Below are 19150 nucleotides of genomic sequence, written 5' to 3'. Positions count from 1 at the left end.
CTTGCCGCTTGTCTAGCTCCATCCTCCGATCAAATTTCAGCAGCCATTTCTTAAACAGCTCGCCCGTCATCCACGCCTTGCTGTTGGCAGCGTATTCTGTTGGCAGTGTTCGAATTTTCTTGAAACACCGAGGCTTATGTGCCTTCCTGACAATAAAAAGTGGGACCTTCTCCGTCCTGGTCATATTAGCGGCGACCAGAACTGTAATCCGCTCTTTGCTGCGCTTGTCGCCAGTGTCCCCTTTAAATGTTATTGTTCTGTCGGGCTGAAGCTTGTAAAATAAAGCCGTCTCATCAGCATTAAATATATCTTGTGCTGAGAAGCTCTCTAGGTATTGCTGCAAGGCAGTGCTTCGCCACGTCGCACACGTTTCTGTGTCCATTTCTTTCGCTTCACCGGACAACACCCGGAAGACAAGATTATGTCTGTCTCTAAAGCAATGACACCATCCTTCGGAGGCGATAAAATCATTCACATTCATGCGCTGGGCGAAATTGGCCGCCTTTGCCATGATAATTGTGCCGCTCAGTGGTATATCTGCGCTTCTCATTTCTTTCACCCACGTGATGACAGCGGTCTCAATTTCGGGATACTTGGCTAATCGAGGCCTTTTTCTGCTGCTGGCGAAATCTGCTCCGTAGGCATCCTCGATGGCCTTTCTATTGCGGACGTACGTCGACAACGTGCTTGGCGGAATCCCGTGCTTTTTTGCGATTTCCACTTTGCTGGCCTTCCGTTCGTCCACTTTGCGTAAAATCGCCACTTTCTCCTTCACTGTCTTGGTGCACTACTTCCCTTGCGAACACATCTCGCAGACACAAGCTCACAGCAAGTGACGTGCAAAACGAGGGCTCAGGAGTTACAACACAATAGACGTTTTTTAGCATACCGGAGACGTATACCGGTTTACCGGACCCCTCTTGCGCACGTGCAGTGGCTCCCCCTCACCCCAACAATGGCACTGCGCATGCGCAGGCGGGGTCCGGTAAACCGGTATACGTCTCCTGTAGTGCGTCTCCGGTATGCTCAAAAACGTCTAATAATGTCGTCGACGACACTAAAACGCTGTTCTTCGAAAGAGTCGCTGCACAAAAGACTGGTTGGTACTTGTTCTAGCACCCTAGCGGCGCCCCGATGGTTGTGCCGTCTATCATTCTGCCGTGAAAGCTTCCAACGATGTTTTTCAACAGCGATGCTTGGTGACATGCAGTTCTAATTATGGGTAGCGGCGCCAATTTTTGAGTGAATTAACGAGCTGTTACGTGCATAGACTTCTATGCACTGTGGACCGGACCACGACGACTACTTCAAATTATCCAAAATTTCTAATTAACGAGTTGTGAATTAACGAGCTTTCACTGTACACATCAGTTTGCTAATGCACGACATATGTCGACCAGAACATCAGCAGCAAGCTGCTTTAACATATAACGTAACAGTTTGCTCAACTTGAGAAGAATGGACAGGAACTCATTTTTATAATTTATCACCCGCCAAGTACTACAGTCGAACCTCGTTATAACGAACACTGATATAGCGAATTATCGGTTATAGCGAACTAATTACGAATTTTGGTTGGTCATGCTTCATTTCAGTGACATTTATTCTTTTATAACGAAACCGAAAACGCGAGATCCGCCGCGATATCGGCTGTAACGAAGAAATATTTGGTTTACACGAGGCTCAGAACTTGAAAGTAGCATTAAAAAAAAAACAAAAACCAAAATGAAAATCGAAGGCCGATACACAGCTGAATTTTTTTTTTTATCGTTTGAAAAAGTTTTGCCGTCTGGCACAAAAATCGCGTTTGGATGGTCGCGCCACCTGTGAACAGAGCGCGAAAACTCTGAAAGCTCATGACATGACAGAGGGCCAAAAGGCGGCGCCACTTGTCCAGCGGTAAAGAAAGGCAAGCGCAGCAACATTGGCAACTTTGAGGCCGGCGTTCTGACATCAGCACAGCGGCCAGTCTTGTTGTTGCAGCGCTCGAAATGGCATCGAAGAGGAAAGCGATCTCGCTCCAGACAAAGCTGCAGATACTGAGAGCTGTGGACAGTGGCCGCAAGAAAAAGGATATTGCTTCGGAATTCGGCGTTCCTCCAAGTACGTTATCCACCATTTTGGCCACTAGAAAGAAGATTGAGGGCAACACCGAGGACGCCATAAAAGCCGACCGTAAACGAGTTAGGCCTTGCCATCACCCGGACGTGGAAGCGGCTTTGCTTTCTTGGTTTAAAGATGTGAGGGCGCGAAATTTGCCGGTGTCGGGAGCACTTCTTCAACGGAAGGCCCACAGCCTGGCCTGCGTACTGGGGCATGACGATTTCTGTGCAAGCAGCGGTTGGCTGCAACGTTTCAAAGATAGGCACGAGATCGCGTGCCACACTTTGTCTGGCGAAGGGTCCGCTGTCGACATGGAGACATGTCAAACGTGGCTGGAGAATTTTCGTCCTCTGCTCCAGGAGTACGACGTATACAACGTCGACGAAACCGGCGTGTTTTTCAAGTTGTTGCCAGAGCGGTCACTGGCGATGAAGAACGAGACCTGCCATGGGGGCAAGAAAAACAAAGACCGGGTGACTGTCGTCGTTGCCGTGAACATGGACGGCTCCGACAAAAGACGGCTCACCGTCATCGGCAAGTCGGCACATCCGAGGTGCCTGAAAAGCGTCCGGAATTTGCAGGTTCAATACACGTCGAACAAAAAAGCGTGGATGACGACCAAGCTTTTCGAGGACTGGCTGAGAGCGTTCGACCAGGACATGGAGAGGCAGCACAGGAAGGTCCTGTTGCTTTTGGACAACTGTTCGGCGCATAAAGTTTCGATCGTGCTGAAGGCAGTTCGCTTGCAGTTTTTGCCACCGAACGCAACTTCTGCTTTGCAGCCTTTAGACAAAGGCATTATTCGTTCGCTTAAGTGCAATTATAGGAAGCGTTTGGTGACGCAACTGGTGTTTGACATCGATCGACATAGATCGACAACAATAAACATCAAGACGACACTCGAAATGTTGTACGGGTCGTGGAATGAGGTGAGGCAGTCGACAATAAGGAACTGTTTCGCGGATGCCGGTTTTGTTCTGCCTGCCGACGAAGAAGAAGTGCAGCCCGAAGACCAGGCAGAGCTGGACAGAACTTGGGATCGGCTGGCAGTCCCAGGCGTCGAATTCGACGATTTCGTTTCGGCCGATGAGAACTTGGCCGTGGCGCCCGAGCTGATGGATCAAGAAATTGTGGATCGCGTTTTGTTGCCCGAGGATGACAGCAGCAGCGACAGCGGTGAGAGTGAACGGGATGAACCAACGATGAGCAGTGCGGATGCCGCGGACATGGCCAGGAGGCTGAAAGGATATTTGGAAAAACTCCCGACGACGAAAACTGCTGACGTAGAAAAGGCCCTCTTGAGCATGGACAATGTAGAAAACTTCATTCTGCGCAGCGCTGTGAAAAGCCACCAGACGAAGATAACATCTTTCTTCAAATGAACGAATGCAAACCTGTTTGGCTGATCCCGGGCTGGCGTTGCATATGTCTCCTCGCCCAATGCCGCCTCTCCTCCTTCTCTTCTCGCCCAACGCCCCCTCTCCTCCTCCTCCTCTTCTCTCAAAGCTGCTTTGGCAGCTTTTTTTTTTCAACGGTCCCTCTCGGGGCCACCAATCGCGCTTCGGCAGAGCACGCAGGCGCGATGGTTCCCGCTGTGTCTCACTCGAGTTCCTCTCTCTACACCAAGTCGCCTATGCGCAGACACATGGTGCAGTCGTTTCGCGCCACGCACTTTCACGTGCGCGGCGACATAAGAACAGTCGTGTCAACCTTCCCATATTCCGGCCTATTTTGATTGAATGCCACAAGGAGACAGGTAAGGATTACCACGTTTGTAGTGGGTTCAAAGCCAAGTATATAATGCATTTTAGTGTCTAGAATATTTGCGCGAGCCAAATTACGAATTTGTCACAGCCGATATTTATGTCTACTGTTACAACGAATATCGGATATAACGAACTGATTTACGGTCCCGATGCTACTTCGTTATAACGAGGTTCGACTGTAGTTTATATATTCTGTTTATTTGAAAATTAGGAGGCCCCCCCTGAATTTTTCACTTTGTGACCTCGTTATGCTGTATACAATGGCGTTTCCTTTCTATGCATAAGATTTTTAAAATAAATCTCGAATCTAAAACTTGTCCCGTGTATCTAACACCAAAAGTACTCACGGGACTTGTTTCTTGACACGGGGACAGTTTGCCCAGAGGCACTGGAACTCGTTGTTGTCTGCAAACACAGCACCTTAGTGTTATCATTACGTGGCCAATGTAGTCGGTTCCATGCACAGAAATGGAAAGGACAGGGAAAATTATAGAGAGTGTGTGGCTGTAATTCGCGGCACTGACCCTACTAGTTTGCTTTGAACTTCAATAACCCCTTTCGATGCGGTCTTTACGCCATGCCATCCAAGTGAGTTATGAACAACAATGTGCAATATGCCTGATGCTTAATGACTGTCAACACTACTGATTGCTATCTATGCAGATGATGCGCATAGGATAACAGTCTGCCAATACGAGTGTTACAATGCTCAGTTGCGATCCTAAAAATTTTAACTACTTCTTTATTGCACTCTACAATTACAATTCAGATTCCGAATGGTGATGTTGCGCAACTGCAGAAAATCTGGCAATCCATTATGGTACATTAAACAATGCAAAAAAAATTCAAAATTGTTTCAATGAATGCATAAGGCACCACAAATTCTCAGGTGCTCGGTTCACTGTCTTCAGTGGCAAAAGCTAGCTAGAATGCACTCCAACCGCACCAAGCAGCAGCCTCAACCCACCCACTTGAACCAGTGACCCAAACCTCAGATGCAAAATATTGTTTTCTCTCACTCTCTGGGGTTTCTGTATTGTCTTCTTTCAGTCGCAATTTAAAATATATTGTGCAAATCAACCTAAGAACATGAAATCCATGCCCTCCAAGAACTAACATAGGTAGCCACCTCAGTCTATAGAGAAAGGAAAAACTGCAATGTTCAATATTGCACATCAAAAAGCCAGTAAATTTAGTTTACATTAAAAAAGACAGCACTATTGCAGCGCTTTTTATAAAATCTGGTAGACACTACAGTGGCTTCTAACTGTGTGAAACTCAATATGGGGGCCATGTTCCTTGCACCTGTCGCAGCAAATGGTGCATTAACTCACAAAGCAACAAGTAGCGTGCTCCAGAAGCCTTTTTTTTCAAGGTTAACCTGCATACATGTGACAGCATGGTGATGTCGAAGCCAAAGCCCTAATGCTTTGATTTCTTTCGCACACCCAATCAAACTCAAAATGTAATCCAAGGTTTTCTTACACTTCAGAAAACAATTAAAACATATTTGCGAATAACAGCTGCTGCCCCACTTCATTACTGCACCCCCAAACTGGCCCTCACTCTCCCAAGAAAGCCAGCCAGCAAGGCTTAAGCTCATAAGTACTGATATCTGGCAAGAAATTCAATGCGAATGGTTTCAAATCAGTCGGACACAACGCTGGAACAGTTGGTGCATTTTGAAAAAGAAATTTTTGCAGTGTGCAAACAAAGACAAGGACAAAGGAGATAGGACTGGCACTGACTCTCGACTATTTTATGCGAAGACAAATCATGCATTTAAATACATACATGAAGAGTTTCACACAGAACTAAGAGACTGATGCACGCATTAATCAGCAGGCTGTAAACATAGTAGTTGGTAATAAAATGAATCTCCCCTATATCTGCTTTGTAAGTTTTCCTACGGTGAAATTTGCACTGCATTTACTGGCAAAGCGAGCTGTTCCTTTCCTGAGGTACTTCCATGGTTGTCTGTAATATAAAATTGCCACTCTAAAGTGGTACTAAAACTGATTACCGATGCAAGCACATGTAACCAGCCAGAATTGCAATTTTTTTCTTTCCTTCACTCTCCCAAATATTTCTTCAAATTATAGTGCACAATTTTTTTTTTTTTTTTAATGCTGATGCCAGAAGGAAGGTCTGTTAAGGTGCAGAACAAATTATCTGCAACTACTGCAGTGAGATGTGTACAGGTGAAAATGTCACCTTGGAGAAGCCTGTAGAAAGAATAACACTGTGTTGTAATCTGCACATGTATGATTACCCATACCTTGCACACTAGCCATAACACTCTTGAGGCCGTTTCCGCATGAACACAAAATCCTAGCATCCAGTTGGCTCAGTCATGGGATTCAGAAGTGCGAATTGTTTTTTTTTTTTTGCATGTGCAACTGTTTTTTGTGGCACACTTTCGGCATACAGTGATGCCTTCCATTCTGCCTCTGCCCACCCACTAGAGCTACGATGACACGCACAGCACGGAGCTACAGTGACAAGCATGCATGACACTGCCATGCAACAGGGGACAGTGGGAGGAAAAGGGGATAAAGCAAAAAGAGTACGCCCGGGGGGGTGGAGGCCGTCGGGTTGGTCGTGGCAGACGAAAATGGAACACTCACGCTTACCCTTGAACCCCAAATAGGACTGGTACACCTGTCCATTGGGGTCCTGGGCCAAGTGGTCGCACAGGTCCTGCTGGTTGTCGTAGCTGGCGTCGCAGCCGTCCCACTGGCACTCATACACTGTGGTCGAGAGGGTGGCAAAATCGCCGGGCGCTGGCGTCACACTCCCCGTGGACAGGGAAGAACGCGTGGCATCGCGGCTGCTCTCTCCTCCTCCGGCTCCCCCTCCCCCGCCGCCGCCACCGTGGGCCGACGAGGAGGCAGGGCTTTGCGGGAGGCTGTCGTTGGTGTCCTCCTGGCTGAGGTTGAGGCGTGAGGCCCGCTCCTCGTAGTCGGCCTTCTGTGGCGCCTGCAGGTTGCGCCACTGCACAGCACCCAGGAAGACCACCCAGTCAGAGGGCAGCCGACCGCGCAAACAAGAGAGTGCTTATGATTGCCTTTGAAAGTGAAGTGAAGCTGCTGGGTCTGTACCACCTGGACATGTAGACATGCCAACTGGTCCAGTAACTCGCACAACTAAAAGAGGCTAAAAGCAAAAAAAACCACAAGTCCCTTCTCTTAGCTACAAATTTGACTTCACACACTACTATGACAAGCTACATTAAGGGAGGGATGTGGCAAATAAAATAGCCAATTTGTCAAAGTTTTCTATTTAAAATTTTTTTTTCATAACACCTAGATCTCCACCTATCTCATTTTGGAAAATTATAATGAAATATGCAGTACAAATGTAGAAAATCAGGTTTTTTTTTTATCTATGGATATCGAAAATTGTGAGCTAATCGCACTTCCAATAGTCCCCGCACACTGCAAATTCCGTGGGTTTCCGGGAGCACAAACATCATAGTATCAGCATGAAGAGGAGAGATTAGAGGATCACAGCTTTCGTTGGCTGCAATGCCACATTTCTGACCATAAGCAAAAGCATACAAGGTGATAAACAAGGTAAATGCGGCAATAAACTTTAAGGCCAGTTTTTTCCAATTTTCACTTTTCCTACGATTGCTATCGCTCATCCCTTCGGCATTTCACAATGAACAACAGTATAAATTTTTTTTGTGCATGGATCCTGACACGAGGAATGCGGTAAAGCTTTTGATTTTTCTATGCACACGTGCAATATTTTTTAAAGGTTATTTATGTGAAGCATATACATGTAAGGCATATACATGCCTTTGTTTTCAGGAGTACTGGGCATCTAAAAATCAACTAATAGCATTAATGCACAGAACACGGCTTAACGAGCATGATAACATAAAAAACGTGAACTTTCTTCTTAATAATTTAATGCCCTGGTGATGACTTCATGAAGGCGTTGGTCGGACACAACTCACGTCTGCAGAAAACCTCTGCCCACATTCAGGACCGCCAAACATATTCCTCTGTTGCAAAATGTCGACCATTGTTAAAGCTTTTTTTGCTACACAAACAAGAGCCTAACCATGAGACGAAATCATAAGCTCAAGGATTTTGATGCCTCTGATTTTGTTCACTGTTGTGATTGGTCAGTGGAGTAATACAAGATGCTGCGGACCAAGCCTCATTATTGCCAACTGCTGTTTTTTTTTAGTTGTATCCTGCTATAATTGTAATAACTCAACAACTATACAAACTAGCATAACATAAAATGCAGTTCTGAAATCAGCACACAAAATCACATAACATATCTGTGCCAAATTTGGTTACATTTCATGCACAAATAATGAAAAGAGGTTTAGTTGCTGCATACCCCACCAGGTGCAGAGACCATGCATTTTTCTTTTAGTGGCTGCTTCCCTGAGTGCGTGTGTGTTTGTGTGTGTCGCAACCTACGACCAACCATGGAAGCAAACGGACACTCCATTCCAACAGCAGTGGACAATAAGGTTATAATATTTTAGTTCATGACAGTCATTTATAAGTTCGACTTTATAGCATATAAGCAATGGAGACCATATGCTAAATGCAGGGTTGAAAATGTGTGCCTTCTTGATTACAACAGAATCTCGATGATATAACTCTATAAAATTCTCCGGCCGGAGTGCACTGCTTACGATGGGCAGAATTTTGGATCTTTCGAACACCCTCCCACAATTGTACCGATGATACGAACGAGTCACCCGCGTCCTCAACCTTGCGCTAACTGCACATCAGCAGTCATACGGTATGTGCTGCGAGGCAATGAGCAGCAGTGCACGGCCCACACATTGCCGACGTCACGACCGCCAGTCGCATGGTACATACCGCAAGCAGTGATCGTTGGCGTGGCCGTAAATAAATCCAGTCAGCCGAAACAGATCTGTGTGAATGCATTTCCCATGGTTCTGCATACAGAACGTTAGTTTTGGATGATACGAATATTTTTTTGCGACCTAATGAGATTTTTATTATCGAGATTCTACTGTCGAAGCTGTCCAATGGTTTAAAAATTTGGCAGATAACTTATGATGTCTTGTGTTTTAAAATAAGCGAGGAGCTTAACTGCGCACCCTATTCAGAAAGTAGGCTGGGATAGAAATGTATGCGCTCCAAATCATAAATCATGAGAAATATTCAGTTTGTGACAGTGCATCCCAATCTGCATTTTTCATACAGCCACTCTCCGCATGCGCGCCTCTCCTCTTCCAGTTTCACTGGCCGAAAACAAATTGGCAGCTCCTACTGCGCAAGCGCAGTTTATGTTAGCGACAGGTGCACATGATAGATGGTGGCAGATGTCAAGCACACAATTGCTACTTTGCAGGCACTGTTGTCGCCTTGTGGAACTGGACCCCGCTTGCATCTCCCATGTACATTTGTTTTCAAACAGCATCAGAAGAATTTTCGCCACTCCACAAAGAGTGCTAAATCTCGTGAAAAAAAAAAGAACAGATTACCTAAAACATAAGAAGCAGGCATGCACGACAATATGCCCAAGTGTGCAATATATCATTCAGTGATGACGATGAATGGTGTTAAGTTGCCAGCAACAAAGAAATGCAGGACTGCATAGTGGCGTCTGTAGGTGCATGGTCAATTACACCTCAAAAGCATGCCAAACACACACAATCAGACCTGCAATGCCATTCCATAGAATAAATTAATCAAGTGAGGTACCTCAGCAGCATGCACTATGCCAACTTTATTAAAGTGCAGTTGAAGTTCTGATCCTTAATAAAACAATTAGAACAGTAGCAGCAATCGGTGTGTCTCTCTGCTTCTAGTTTCATTGGGCAATAACTCGCACAGTTCCATGCCATACTAACAGCTCTAATACAGTTAAACCTGGATGTAACGAACCTCCATATAGCGAATTCCACGATATTACGAAGTTTCTCAATTCCTCAATGCCACCCCCATTGAAGCGCATGTATCTGAGACCTCCATGTAACGAAGATATTGCGGTGGCCGACCTTGATATAACGAACTGGCTACGCCACCTATCTGTCAGCTAGTGCTGAGTTACTTGAAATCTGGCAGAACCACGCGAAAGTTTCGTAATGATAAAGCACAAATTAACATGAAAGGAACGCTGATCGCAGCGAGCGACCACAGTTGATACAACGTGCCGTGCTCCAGTGCCGTCAGCGCATCTCCGGTGCTTTCTCTTTTGGAACGTCATACCACGTGGCATTACAAAAGTTCATGCTTAAAAACAGGAAAAAATAAAACGGCATGGCAAAAAAGAAATGGCACAAGCAGTGTGCGGCCATTGCCACCGCATGGTTGCTAACATGATTCCGGCGCCAATAGCTCTCGCGTGTCAAGAGCGGGGACGGCGGAGAGCGCCTGCGACACAAGGTGAGGAGTCTGTTTCTTGGGGCAACAGTGAGGAGAAGACAGAAAGAGGGAACACGCCGGCAGAAGCACAGGCCTCTGCGGTCTATGGCTTGGTTGCGTGCCCGCACTCTTAGCGCTATCGCAAAACGTTTCTCTGCATTTATGACTTCGAGTAACGCTGTTTTCTGTACACATTTTCAAGGTGATTTCACCTACTTCAATTCCTTACTTTGGTTTCCGTTCTGCAGAGTCCTTTCGACTCTTCTCACAAAAACTGCATGAAACGAAAACCTGGATTTAACGAAAAATCTCGGACGTTTTTCAATTTCATTATAACCATGTTTAAGTGTAGGCAACTGGGAAAATAATTTCATGCCAGCTAAGCTACCCTTCCACATAAGCAGTGTGCATAAGTGGAGCATTCATGTCAATGATTAATCACAGGAAGCACATCCTCAAAAATTTTCCACCAGCAACAAAACTTTTTGTTGTGGCAGTCCCACCACATGACATCAATGATGTGACACACACGAGAACAAGGCTTACCCAGAGTTCATATCAAACGAACTGTCCTGTGAGGACATCATGCTTTGGATGAAGACAACAATGATGATCAAGTGGCTTGGGGAGGCCATGCTATTAGAAGGAGTGAGTCGAAGGTACCAACAGGGCGACCTTACAAATGATGCTAGCCATCAGACCTTTTCAGTGTGGTGTTAGCTTTGCATCACGCAGAAAGACAATGGACAGAAGCAGGTGATCCTGCCACGACGCTTCTACTGCATGCTCCTAATAGACAGAGGCCATCAAGCAAGAAAGCAATGCAGAGACGTGCGTCACAGAAGCAGGCAACGAGCAGCAAGCAGGACTGTTGAGCGAGTCGTGTTATGAACAACGATGAGGAGGAGGCCAAGATGCAAGTGTGCGTGAAACGATGAAGCACACTGCGCCACTGCACAGGGAGCCGGCCAGCAAGTCAGCAGATCTCACCTCATTGCCCACAAGGCGACTGATGTCTCCAAACGAGCGGTCAGGGTTGGACTGCACTATAGACTTGCGGATTTCGCTTGAAAACAGCAAGTAACCCGTGACGACACGCTTGGAACTCTTCTGCGTGCCAGGGGAGGGGGGAAGAGACAGTGTGAGGGATCTGCTGTTTTGTCCCCACATGACCCAACATAGTGGGCCCAGAAAAAGATGGGGGCAGGGGAACAGACCTTTTTGCCAGAGGCAGATGACAAGTTGCTGTCATCTCTTGCCAAGACAGAGCAGGGGACGTCGTTGGACTCTTCGTTGTCTGTCTCAGACAAAACCCGGGATGGCATGGGGGACATCTCCTGTTTGGAGGGGGTGGCGCCAGGGCAATGCTAGTGTACAGAGAACTTTGAATGTGGCACTTGCCGAGTGGCAGGGCAACCACTGGGGCTCACTCAAGCTGCACTTGTGCTTTGCAGTAAGGGTCCTAGAACAACACTTTTTACACGCATTCACCCAAAGCTCATTAGAAACTCAAGCAATCCAAACATGAGTTCTGGTGAGTCGAGTTTCACAAACTTTTCTGCACATACTACAGCTGCACAAGGCACTTGTGATCACTGAGTGACCACAACAATGCACGTGGCAGTATTAAACTTTCCAAACAAAGGTGTCAGGTAGTCTACGTACAAGCTAGTTGCTAGCAAGGGCTTGCTGCAAAAAAGAGCATGTCTTCATGCACCTGTAAGCTTCACCAACCTAAGTAACACAACTCCATTACTTACATCTCCTGTAGGTTGCATGTCAGCGCCATCAGCAAGGCCAGGTTCACACTGGGAAAGAAAGCTTCTGGATTAACAAGCTGGCATAAGATCCAAATCTCATAAATCTAAGTTATACTACCACAATTTATACTAAACAGGCAATGAAACAACATTTGACAGGGCCATTCTGAAATCAAAACAAGCATATAAGCAGGGCCCATATTCTAACCTTGTTCCCATGAGGGGCTGAGCCCCAGAAGCTAACTAAACAAAGGGCTAAAAATAAATTTCAATGTGTTGCAAGCTGCCAGTGCTTATTCTTTCACACAGCCTTCATGAAATGTTTCCTGCTGCTACTGCACCAACAGAAGATTTTGCTGTCAATAAAAATATCTGTATGTGTATAGAACTGCCCTTAATTTCCAAACTGAGAGACCTACAAATAAAACTCACAAATAAGAAATCAAACTGAATAAATCTAATTATTGTGTAGTAATATAATCCCTTGAACTGTACTGCAACATGCACTGTGTTATTCTAGCAGCAATGCACTACTTTTAATGGGAAAATCCGCTTAGGTGGAGCATGGATGGAGGACCACCACCTCTGTGGCACGATTAGTGCATCTCCATCTTAAGGTAAACACTAAAACAATATTTCTGAAAACACAGTGCACAACCAAGTGAACAAAAATGATTTGATTTCATTTCGTATTGTTCAACTGAGATAAATGAAAAGCAACAACATACATACATACACACACACACCCAACTCTCAATGTAAAAAAGCTACATTTCAACAGCTTATGCTCTCACCTTTTGGGGATTGATGGGATTTTTGAAATAGTACACCTCATCTGGTGTTACAGCCTCGGAATGAGAGAATTTCTGCAAAGTTAACAATAGCTTGTGGTTACAAAGTGACATGCACCTTTATGATAAGAATTCACCACCCAAAAAAAATGTATGCAAATAAGTCAAAACATTTTAAACAAGTTATTTCAGCCATACTTGAATACAGTAGAATCTCAGTGATATGAACACGGTTGATATGAATTTCGTTATGATATGAATTCACGAAATTCCCCGGCCAGAGTGCACTGTGTACGATGTGTAGAATTTCGGATGTTTCGAACTCTCTCCCTTGCTTCTATGGATGATACGAACGCGGGAGCTGCGACCACTCTCTCGAGCAATAAGTGTTGCCCGCACATCACCAAAGTCGCAATTGTTAATCGTGCGGTACGCACCGCGCGCAGTGAGAGGCGGTGAGCGGCCTGCACATCACCAAAGTCACGATCGCTAATTGCGCGATACGCACTATGAGTAGCGAGCTGTAGCCGCACAGCAGTGAATAAATTTCATCAGCCGCAAACAGGTATGTGTGACTGTATTTTTCATGCTTCTGCATACAAATTTTTTTAGTTGGATGATACAAAATTCAGATGATGGGAATTTTTTCGTGACCTCGTGAGATTCGTATCACCGAGATTCTATTGTATAAGAGCTCACTTTGGATAAAACATACCTTGAGCCCTTTGTGGAGCTTTCGAATCTGCCGCTCCGCCTCAAGGTAGCGAGATTCACAGATGTAAACATCAGTCTCGGTGATTTCTGTCAGTCGACCTGTAGCAAAGTTAAAAACCACATGAAACCCTATCTGTAGCTGAGGGGTAACTACTGGCTTGGGAATTAAAGGGCATCGTCTCACATTAGTACATCTTGCAAGGAGTACCACAAGCAGCAAAGTAAAAATATGAAGAGAATGGGCTTGCAACGAATGGCAATCAGGAACATTAAAAGAAATGCCCCAGCACTCTTTACTAAAAGCCACTTTGGGAAAGGGAAGGAAATCATTGCCCAAATAAATAAAGGTCAAACTGAAGTTGGCCTGTATCGACAGGTAATTGCATTCTAATGACAAAAACTCTACTTTCACTGAAAACTGAGCTTTTATGAGCTATAAACAGTAAACATATAAAATATAAGGCACGCCATCACTGGCTGATTTTGCAAGTAAACTACGTGCGTTGACAGAGTTTTTTGTGCGTGGATCCCAAGGAATAGGCTAACTGCCATTCACCTGCAAACGGTGATTACAAGGGTCCCTTTTTGGTGTAGACATCATAAGAATTTTTAACAATAAATGCGCCTTTTGCTGCCAGACAAGCATCAACATTCCCAGTAAGACCCACAGAATCAGTTTTTACTGAGAATAAAAATTGGATGATTTTTTTCTTGCTGTCCCTCCAACATGTGAAGTAAAGCAAAAAAAAAAAAAAAAGAAAGCAAGAGGGAGCAAGGGAAAGTAATGCATCAGTACTAAGTGTCCACAAAATAGCAGCGAATGGGCGAAATGAACCACAAAAACCTAGCTAAGGGGTAGTAGTGATAAGAACACATGCTTGTGCGCCAAGCCTCCCGACAACCGACCAGTCCGATTTCGAATCACCAGGAGTGAAAAAGCAAAGCTACAGAGAGAGAGAAGGGGGGGGGGGGGGGGGGGGGGGGGGGGGTCTGCTCACAGGCGGTGTAGTCCTTGCAGTCCAGCACACTGCAGCGGCCAATAATGCTCAGCAGGGGGTTAGTGTCCTCGATGGAGCTGAGAAACACCTCCTGGCGATAAAACACTCGCGAAGGCGCATGCTGGATCTCACTTGGCAGCACAAACCAGGGCCCGTGGTAGAAGCCATTTCCCCTGCAACGAACCAATCAAACAGGGCATGCATGAAAGGCAAGGCAACAGTGGCCACAATAAACACCATACAAACTGACCCTACTAAAACAAAAGTTCTGTATAGAATTCAGCTAGCAAAATGTCCCTGCTGCAGGAGTGCTGGCAATACCACAATTCTGACTGGAATGTTCTGATGGTGATCCATCGCATCTGCATATTGCGGAAGGGACAAAAAAGTCATTCAGATATGTGATAAAATTACACTGAAAATGAAAAAAAAAACAAGCTGAATGTTACCGTTTTAAAAACATTTAGTTTTTTTAAAACTCAGTAAAGTGAGTTAAGCGAGTTTTTACATGAGTTAGAGTTGGCTGCTCCAGGACGAACTCTATGGAACTAAGAAACTCTGAGACTCGTTTAATTTCCTGCAGATGCCATGGAAGAAAAATCTTGCGAACATGACCTGCTCAATGTCAGCACTTGGTTAACACATACTGCTGCAGTGCAACCGTGACTAGCATTCGAATGGGGTGCCAACGACCCACTGTGTCACGAAACAGTGTACTACAGTTAAACATGGAAGTAACGAACCTCCATTCCATCAAATTCCTCGATATTATGAAGTTTCTCTATTCTCCAATGCCGTTCCATTGAAGCACATCTATCTGTGAACTCTAATGTAATGAAGGCGGTGTGGCAGTTGACTCTTATGCAGTATAACAGACTCACTATGCCGACCATGTATTATTATTAGCTCCTGCTGCATTAGCAAAAATCTGGCCAAACCACACGAAAGTTTTGTGACAATAAAACACGAACTGAGACTAGAAGAACGTCCATGATCGCTGAGCAACCGCAGTTAACACAACGCACCGTACTCCAGCACTGTTGGTGCCGCTATGTGACAAAAGCAACGGCCTCTGCAGATTTTGCTTTTGTAAAGTGACACCCTGTGGTAGGAAGTCCACATTTATTGGACGTCCCGGTAGCCGCGGCTGGCGAGCCGGCGGAGCGGGTTGTTGACGTGGCTGGCTGGCCGGGCTGGTTGATGAGAGTGTTCTCTGATGCGCGAGGCAGATCTTCATCAGCGCCGCTGGCGATGCCAGTGCCGCTACAGATGCCCCCCCCCCCCCCCCCCCCCCCCCCCCCCCCCCCCCCCCCCCCCCCCCCCCCCCGCCCCCCCCTAGCGCGATGCGCGATAAAAGAGAAAAAACAGTATGTAAAAGTTTGTACAGGTTCTCAAGTCCAGGACACACAGTTAGCTTCGTGAAGGTCGGGTCAGAGCTGGGGAAGGCTGCCGGGCGGAACAAAAGAGCTCTGGCGGTCGAGCCTGGCTGCCTCGCAAAGGGCGAGGGGAGCCAAAAAATGAGGATGACGGAAGCACAAGGCGGGAAAAGTCATCGAGGAATGGGAGGCGAGCTAGACGTTCTTCAGTCGGACAGCCTACAGGTGGGGCCGGCGGTTGGGGGGCAGTTTTGCGCTGGCTCAGTTGGTGCGGACGAAGATATGGCGTGGGGAAGACATAGAAGTGGAGCCGATGCATCGGCCGCGGGCAATGGCGAAACAACGGCGGACGGCACTGAGCGCGAGGTGTACGGCGTGAGGCATGGGCTGCCTTATTAGGTAGTAGTCGAAACGGGCGACGTGGTGTACCGAAGGGCTGCAAAAGTGAGCTCACCGTGGCGTTGGGACCGGTTGTTGGGGGCATAAGAAGCAAATCCGGGGAGTATTTGTAGGAATGGGAAGGATACGGTAGGGCCGAGTCCATAGAAGGTGTTGGGTGGGGCACGCTGCAATGCATCGCAAGCATGCCACCACCTGCTGAGGCTGTCTCGTCTGTCGCAGAGGCACAGGCACTGGAAAAGACGCCAGGTTGGCAGGGATGTGCGGCAGGCGTTTCAGGTGGCGCGTTAGGCGCGACAAGGCCCTGGGGAGGCGTTCATGCGTGCTGCGCGACAGGAAGGGCAGTTGAGCTCACTGTGGTGGGGCTTAAGGAAGCAGGCGAACTTGCGACTAGAAGAGAGTCCGGGCCCGGGTCGAGAGAGGGTGCTGCCGGTGATGGCCCAAGGGCAGGCGCCACAGCTGGGAAGCAGGGCTGGACAGGAAGCACCCAGGGACGGGAGCTCGCAGGTGGATGGCTGTCCATAGGGGCTGGTGGAGAAAACTTGGGAGATACGGGGATGCACGTTGAGGCAGCTGGTTGTGATGGTGGGCAAGAGACCGACGCGTGCTCACGTGGCACTTGCCGAACCGTGGATGGGGGCTCATTCGGTGGCGGCGATAGCCGACACACCGGTGTGGGGAGCGGCTCCGGTGCATAAGCTGGCAGAGGAAAAACCGAAGCAGCTCGGGTCGGGAATGCGGCCAGGGGTGGTGAGTCGAGTGACGCTGCAGTTTCAGAGTCCAGAACAGGAGCGCAGAGAGTCGGCGGGAGCTCCAAGCCAAAATACGCTGTCAGGCCCTTCTTGAAATCGGCGTATATGTCGGCGCTGGGAGGCGGCAACTGCAGCTGTGCTAGGAGACTGGGTGGGAGTTCGCGGCTGGCGTGCTGATAACGCAGCAGCTGGCTGGACACGTTGTTGATATAGAAGTGCGAGTCCAGCAGCGCCAGCCACAAAACGGGGTCCCTGGCGTAAAAAGCGGACAGGCCGGGCAGCCGAGGAAGGTAGGGGCGCTGATATGGCTGAAGGAGCTCACCGGATGTGATGGGAGGTGCGTACATGGCGGCGAATGACCAGGTGCGAACTGCGACCGTGCAACGGCAAGGCCAAGTGGAGGAACAGGACAGGCAGGAGCGCAGAGCCGGTGGGAGCGGCGTTGCGTGCGTCGGGGCTGTCGTCCGGTGTCACCAGAATGTGGAGGGTGAACCACATTTATTGGACGTCCCGGTAGCCGCGGCTGGTGAGCCGGCGGAGCGGGTTGTTGACATGGCTGGCTGGCCGGGCTGGTTGATGAGAGCGTTCTCTGATGCATGAGGCAGATCTTCTTCATCAGCGCCGCTGGCGGTTCAAGCTAAAAAGCAGCGAAAAACAAGCAAAGAAGCATGCCGGGAGTGAGGATGGTGGACAGCGCTGGCAATGTGAGGCGGAGTCCATTTCCTGGGGCAGCAGCGGCTGGACAGTGAAAGCGGAGACAAGCAGGAAGAGGCAGGTGGCCAGTAAAGCGGCAGCCCCCTCCCTCAATCACAAAATATTTCTCCAGATTTATGACTTCGAGTGAGGGGAATTTACTGTGGAGGTGACTTCACCTACATTTATTTCTTATTCACGGTCTCTGTTCTGCATTATCCTTTCCAGTCTTCATGTGAAAACTGCACATAATCAAAAATCATGGACATTTCTCAGTTTCGTTATGTCCAGTTTTAGCTGCACTTATTTAGAGCGCACAAAATAATGCAGACATATTTTACAACTTCATTCACTACAGTAGCATTAACCATGCTCAACAAAAAGCTAATTTGTTGTGGCTGGCATTTGCCTTACCACACCTTACACTGAGCCAAGCTCTCTTAAACTCCAGTGACACAGTTATAGGATTGCACTTGTGGAAATATGGGGGAACAAAGCCTTTCGCCCCGCCCGCACTCCCACTCCGCGGATGCAGCGTTCCCGCTCGCTAACCGCGGATGGGGTTCGTGCTCGAGGGACAAAGGGAAGGGACGACACAGCGTTAACACTCATATGCTATTTATTACACTTGCAATTAATACACAGAGCGGGCCAGCTAGCTACAAAACATCAACGAGGCATTCCTCGGAAATAGAAGGCTACGTAAGAAGGACTTCCGACTTACCGGCTGGGGCGGGGGCGCGACTTCGGAGGTATCGGCGCGAACGTTTGTATGCGCCGATAATGGCGGCCGGGTTTTTTCCCGTGCGCGCTGCATTCTTGAGGCAAAGCCTTTCCCTAGCATTTGCGGGGGAAGGCGACCAGAGCGCGCGTTTGCTGCGCTCGCTTCGCTGCCTGGAACCAGAAGTCCAGCGGCAAGGCACAACGGATCCCCGTGCGCCTGCCGCGGAAGGTGACGGGAGCGTACGGCTCCAACCGCTCTCGACGCTGGCCGGATCCCGAAGGGCCTCTCTCCGGTTCCGCAGAATTCCGCGTAACCTACGAGGTGGCGCTCACGTCGCCGTTCCCTTTCCCCCATGAGGGAGACTTCCCTCCTCGCCCAGCCGGGGGGCTGTTCGTCCCGACGGCCGACGATGAAGATGGGCCGCATCGAAACGGAGGGGGGAAACAGGTTCTCCACATCCCTCCCTCCTTAAATGTCGGCCTACGGTTGAACCCGTCCATGGATGCCATCGACGAAGGGGCCACGAGCGTTGCGATGATGACTGCAAGACAGCTCGTACAGGCGGGGTGCCGGGGTCATCCGATGAGCAGCAAGGTCACCAAACACCCGTCCTTGCCCCGCGGCAGGCATCCAAAATTAGCGTGTCGGGAGGGTGTTGTTCGCGCCGACGCGCCTTTGTTGGAAGGTAGAGGGGCTGGCCCCCCTC

General features: G+C 48.0%; 1 protein-coding gene across 34 annotated transcripts in view; it reads right to left on the bottom strand.

The window, feature by feature from the left end:
- polybromo (protein) overlaps nucleotides 1-19150 on the bottom strand; it is a 92447-nt gene that overhangs the window by 12003 nt on the left and 61294 nt on the right. For 12 of the 34 annotated variants that reach the window (XM_077658364.1, XM_077658368.1, XM_077658381.1 and 9 more), the window contains 8 exons: nucleotides 14501-14673; nucleotides 13504-13601; nucleotides 12792-12863; nucleotides 11998-12045; nucleotides 11455-11574; nucleotides 11228-11347; nucleotides 6497-6863; nucleotides 4217-4274 (listed from right to left, as the gene is read on the bottom strand). In XM_077658364.1, coding sequence (XP_077514490.1) covers nucleotides 4217-4274; nucleotides 6497-6863; nucleotides 11228-11347; nucleotides 11455-11574; nucleotides 11998-12045; nucleotides 12792-12863; nucleotides 13504-13601; nucleotides 14501-14673 — 1056 coding nt within the window. The remainder of the gene's footprint in view (nucleotides 1-4216; nucleotides 4275-6496; nucleotides 6864-11227; nucleotides 11348-11454; nucleotides 11575-11997; nucleotides 12046-12791; nucleotides 12864-13503; nucleotides 13602-14500; nucleotides 14674-19150) is intronic. The other 22 variants (XM_077658365.1, XM_077658372.1, XM_077658383.1 and 19 more) reach the window with 3 other exon arrangements.

The sequence above is a fragment of the Amblyomma americanum genome, chromosome 3 (assembly GCF_052857255.1).
Source record: "Amblyomma americanum isolate KBUSLIRL-KWMA chromosome 3, ASM5285725v1, whole genome shotgun sequence".
Taxonomy (NCBI): Eukaryota; Metazoa; Arthropoda; class Arachnida; order Ixodida; family Ixodidae; genus Amblyomma; species Amblyomma americanum.
Note: the sequence above shows the minus strand (reverse complement) of the source record. Positions and strands in the feature narration are given on the sequence as shown.